Source organism: Thamnophis sirtalis, unplaced genomic scaffold (assembly GCF_051295495.1).
Source record: "Thamnophis sirtalis isolate CommonGarterSnake01/CBP01778 unplaced genomic scaffold, rThaSir2_p1.2 scaffold_4, whole genome shotgun sequence".
NCBI lineage: Eukaryota > Metazoa > Chordata > Lepidosauria > Squamata > Natricidae > Thamnophis > Thamnophis sirtalis.
The window spans coordinates 115,856,751-115,862,485 of NW_028261384.1; the positions used below are offsets into that span (position 1 = coordinate 115,856,751).

Below are 5,735 nucleotides of genomic sequence, written 5' to 3' on the forward strand. Positions count from 1 at the left end.
CTATACAAACACATCCCATTGTGTAGAAGACAAGAAATCGTTAGAGCCTAGGGCTGTATTGGCAGCAAGAGAAAACAAACAGTTTCAGTATATAATACAGGCCAGGAACAAAGCATCTGCCAATCACCTAGTAAGTTATAAACCACATTTTAACTCATGAAGGTTTCAAGCAACAGAACTTCATTATTGCTGGAGGCCACCCTCCATGAACCTCCATCTAAAGAAAATAATATTTATCTACTTTATTTATCTAGTTTATCTACTTTGTTAGATTTTTAGCCTGCCTTTATTACTTTATAAGTAACTCAAGGTAAGAAATAATAATGAATATACTGTCCCTTCTTTCATTTTCCCCACCATTATAGTCTCATGAGGTTGTTTGGGCTGAGAGCGTGACTGGCCCATAGTCACCCAGTCAACTTTCTACGTACAAGTACACACACAGACACAAATGTAAAACAGATGAACCCTTGTTTATTGGAAGCATGCCAACTGTGAGATGGCAGGTAGGAGCCCTCCTTGACCGGGGCACAGCAAAAGTGATGGATGTGGGCTGGTTTTTGTGGGTTCATGGGAAGTGACTCCCAGGAATTGGGGGGAAGGTGGAATCAGCTGCTGCTGCTCTGTCCAAGGGTGTGCTTGTCAAAGAGATAATCGCCAAGCCCTCCCTGGGATGTACCCAAGCGCCGGAGATTGGTAACGTAGTCACCCAGGACTTTGATAGCTTTGACTTGCTCATCGAGGTAATGAGATTCCAAGAAGTCACACAGCTGGAAAGAAATGCAGACAATAGAGTTATGCACAGCTTGCAGTCTCAGTGTTTAGGACATGGTTTTTCAACCTTGGCAACTTTCAAGATACGTGGACTTCAATTCCCAGAATTCTCCATGCTGGCAAGGGAATTCTGGAAGTTGAAGTCCACCTATTTTTAAGTTCCCATGGTTGGAAAACCTTGTTCTAGGGTCAGCATCATTCTAACCACACATCCGTTCATTAACTTTGACCATTTACTTCTACAAAAATGTACATGATATTCTAGCACAGGACTCAAATTGGACTGGTGCCAAGTCTCAGATTTACTGCTTCGAAGGCACCTTTATGGATCTCCTTTAAATCACTGAATAGGGTTTTACTGCTAATTTGCTCTCTTATCTCCACTGCCATCAACACAGCTACATTACAGTGGCCTCTTCTATTTTTCCTTTGCATGAAGTAAAAGACAATTTCAGTCCACTTTTTTTGTGTGTGCAAAGGAATCTTACTTAGACTGGGGACATGAGCACCTAGTGGGAATTTGGTGGTGAGGGTGAAGAATTCTGATCATACCCCCCAATCATAAGACTCACATGTGGGTCTCCCTGATCGCTCGCCAAACGGTGCAAATCCAGAAGGGCCTGGTTAACGCTCTTCTCCAGCTGGAGTGCTGCTTCCATGGCATTCAGGATGTTTCCCCAAGAATCCTTCTCAGGCTTCTGTGGAGGGAAAGCACTTTGTTTAGATCTTGTGGCTCCTCTTTTTAATGGCCGGATAGTTTGGTCCCACAATAGCAACTTTGGCAAGGCTAATTGCTATTTACCTATTATGCTAGACCAGAGCTCACATACCAAAGTTGCATAGTACATAGACAACAATGCCTAGTTTGGTGTAATGGCTAAGGCACCAGGCTAGAAACTGGGAGACCGCGAGTTCAAGACCTGTTTTAGCCAAGAAAGCCAGCTGGGTGGCTTTGGGCCAGTCAGTCTCTCTCAGCTCCACACACATCACAAGCTTGTTTTGTTGGGTAAACTAAAGAGGAGGAAGGTATGCTAGCTATACTCACCACCTTGGGTTATTTGTAAGAATAATAAAGGGGGGATACAAATAGATAATACTAAGCCAACCCCAATAATGGCTGAGTTTGCCTGACTAGCCAAATGCACATTAATTAATGCATGGCCTGATCAAACCCAAATTGCATTGTCAGTTGATGGTCAAATGTGTTTATTAAATTTAGAAGTCTGTGCGACTGCCTGATGATTCTGAGAAGATTGCATAAATAAAGCAACTTTATTTTTATTTTTTAAAGAAAGGAATGTGTGCAAACAGGCTTAACACACGTTCCCTTCCCCCACCCAAAAAGCTCCAGGGGCTAAAACAAAAGCAAACTCCAGAGCTTTTTAAGGATCTGCAGAACCTTGTAGGTCTCTTGCCTTGTGGATATCAATATCAATAGTAATTAACTGAATCACCATAGTTAAGTTATTCAAGGATGATTGGATTTTATGAATACAGCCATTATGGCTCAGTCAGTGTGATATATAAACCCAGATTCAGGGAGGCCTGCCAATCTTGCTATAGGCACCCTATAAACACCCCCTTCCCCAAATCTGCTGCGATTACAATTTCCATCAAACTCAGCAGAGCCACACTAAATAAGGAGCATAGGCTTAAAACAGCTGGCAAATCAGAAATGACACTAAATTCAGAAAGGGATAAATACAGATAGTCCTCAACTTACAACAGTTCATTTAGGGACCATTTGAAGTTACAATGGCATTGGGAAAAAGTGACTTTTGACTGTTTTTCACACTTATGACCATTGCAGCATCCCCATAGTCATGTGACCAAAATCCAGATGCTTGGCAACTGACTCATCGGCTGCAGGGTCTCGGGGTCACGTGATCAGCTTTTGCAACCTTCTGACAAGCAAAGTCAATGGGAAAACCAGATTCACTTAACAACCTTGTTACTTAATTAACAACTGCAGTGATTCACTTAACAAAGTTGTGAAATGGGCAAAACTCATCTAGAACTGTCTCGCTTAGCAACAGAAATTTGGGGCTCAATTGTGATCCTAAGTCAAGGACTAATTGTACAGATGTTTGAAAAATATAAGAGGAAATTCTCAGTCGTACCTCTGATGAGTTAATGAAGATAGAATCTCTTTGAAGCATTTCCCCCTAATCTCTAAGCACCTGTTGCCATTTCTGGGACATTCTTCCAAGCCTAAACTTGCCCTAATGTTACCCCCCCCCCCAAATAGTGTTTCATTGAGTAATAGGATTTTTAAATCTAAAACATCTGGAGGGCAGCCAGACTAAAAAAATACTATTTTCTCAACATCTCTTTTAGAGAAGCAGAAATTTGGGCTGCACTTATTATACCTTGACATCTTGTAGGAGGACCCGGCCCCCACGCTGGCTCTGAAACTTCAGCAACTTGTCAGCATGCTCCCGCTCCTCATGTGACTGAGACCGAAAGAAGCTGGAGACGTTCGCAAGAGCCACATCGTCCCGGTCAAAATACGAAGCCTGCAGAAAGAAACAGAAATCTTGTCTTTGTGCTCCAGTAGGCTTATCTCTATATTTTCTGGTGTAGATCTATCCAACGGCTCCTTGGACAAGTGAGAAAAAGATAGCAGGACTGGAACAAGAAGAATAGTAGCCGCAGGGTTAATCTGTAGTCCACACCAGTGTTTTTTTCAAACTTGGCAATGTTAAGATAAGTGGACTTCAACTTTCAGAATTCCCAAGTCAGCATGGAGATGGTCTAAAGAAACTGGCGTTCCTCAAACTTGACATGCCTGAAGAACATTTCTCAAAGTTAAATGAAACAAAGGGATAAAGATCTTAACATTTTATGATTATAAACTGTCATGTTGAACCACTAGATTCTCCCAGAACTCTGGAGGTTGCAGGCACCATAGTTGGTCTAGATCAGCGTTTCTCAACTTTTTAGATATGCTGGACCTCAGCCCCCAGAATTCCTCAGCCCCCAGATCTTAAAAGTTGTTAGAGGATTGAGAAAGACTGGTCTACAAGCATGGCAATTTTAAGATGTGTGGACTTCACTGCTGGCTGGAAAATTCTGAGAGCTGGAAGACCACACATCTTAAAATTGGCAAGGTTGAGAGACAATGCCTGGACTGAAACTATGTCAGATGCATCATTATCAGGTATGCTAATTCCTACTGTTTTAAGATAGAGCTATACGCCTGAGTAAGGAGGCTGGTTGCGCCTTCCGTTTGCTTTCCAGAGCACCCATGCATCTAAAATGCCCCTGCGTGTGCGAAGTAAATTACTGCGTGTGCAGAAATTAGCTCCCGTGCTGTTTACCTCTTCCCCGAATCTGACATCTCTGATCCTTCCTGGTTGCCACCACTTCTTTTCCTAGAGAACAATTCTCTGATAATTTCCCTAGAGAAAAAGTTACTCAGTCAAAGAAAGGCGCCCTTAGGTTACTTAGCCAAGAAAAGGGATTACTGCACTAACCGCCCAAGGTGGAGCCACAACTACGCCTTTCTTTATCAGCCTTGCACAGGCTTCCAGATGGGGAAGAGGATAAACTCCCATCACCCTAAGCTAGGCTGGGGATAAGGGGTGTAGAGGCAGGCTGCCCAAGATTCCTTTTATTTTTATAACTAAGAGCGGAACATACCTAATATTTGCTATAGGGGGTTGGACTAGAAGACCTCCAAGGTCCCTTCTAACTTTGTTGTCTATTCTATTAATTCTATTCTAATGGACTTCTCTTCCTACCTTCCCATAACAACTACCCTGTGAGTTAGGTCAAATTAGAAAGGGGCTGGCCCAAAGTCTCCCAGCTGACTTGCATGCTGAAGTGGGACTAGAACTCAGGCTCTTAGCTAACCATCTGACCAAACTGCCTCTACGCAAACTGCCCCGTTTACCCACCATGGAGAGATAGACGTAGCTGGCATACAGCTCCATGTTGACCATGCGGTTGATGGCAGCTTCGCAGTCGCGGTGGTAGTTCTGGCGGATCTGGGAGTCCATTTCTGCGGTGGTCTGGAAGAAGGTAGAGGAAGAGGAGTCCGGCCCAAGGAGATCCTGCTGTAGGGCGGAAGATCAGCAAGCAGCGAGTCGCTCCCTCGACTGTTTTCTACTCAGGGAAGAAAGGAAGAGGCGATCCAAGACGGAGGGAAAAAAGAAGAGAAAAGGCGGTGGAACCAGTTCCGTTCAAGCACTGTTGAAGCAGGAACCAAGCTCTGCCGGACAAAGAGATTCGCGCCCCTTTTATAAAGCTGCTGAGCGATCCAGAAGGACGTGCGCAGCCGCCGCCGACCACTCGATTTCGCCAGCTCAGGCCGGAGGTTTGCTGAAGGCGGAGTCTGGGCGGAGAAAGCCCCAGAGTCCTAGCGGCCCCCCTTCTCGATTCACGTGACGCAGCATGCACACGGTCTCCTTCCTGCTGGCTGCTGGGGTGGGTGAGTGGGGATACGGTTAATGTTGTTCATCACTCTTAACCTGGTAGGATAGTAGTATTCCAATATTTCAGGGGATGCCACAAAATACAGGGGGTCAACTTATTTTCCAAAGCACAGAAGGCAAGAAATAATGGATGGGAACTAATCAAGAAGAGAAACAACCTAGAATTATTAAGGAGAAACTTCCTAACAGTGAGAACAATCAACCAGTGCAACGGGCTTACGTTCAGAAGTTGTGGGTGCTTCATCACTGGAGGTTTTTAAGAAGAGACTGGACAACGGTCTCCTGCTTGAGCAGGGGGCTGGACTACAAGACCTCCAAGGTCTCTTCCAGCTCTGCTCTGATTGGATTGGATCTGGGAACTTTCTCATCTGGATAGAATTTCATTTGCATGGAGCAAATGAAGACAACTGTTAAGGCATCTTGAGGGCTTGAAGTTTTCTTGCAATTAGACGAAGGTCCACTAGAAATTGAGAAACAAAGGTCCACTAGAAGTTGAGAAACAAAATCCTTATTGCCGCAGTTCTA

General features: G+C 44.2%; 1 protein-coding gene across 1 annotated transcript; it reads right to left on the reverse strand.

Annotated features, from left to right (window-relative positions):
* Positions 1-454: 454 nt before the first annotated feature.
* LOC106538720 (ferritin, higher subunit) lies at positions 455-5,080 on the reverse strand. Its single transcript, XM_014053309.2, has 4 exons — positions 4,674-5,080; positions 3,144-3,290; positions 1,347-1,472; positions 455-770 (listed from the first exon to the last, which is right to left on the reverse strand). Exons 1-4 carry the CDS (start codon positions 4,773-4,775, stop codon positions 609-611), a joined length of 537 nt encoding a protein of 178 aa, XP_013908784.2. The 5' UTR covers positions 4,776-5,080; the 3' UTR covers positions 455-608.
* Positions 5,081-5,735: the final 655 nt, after the last annotated feature.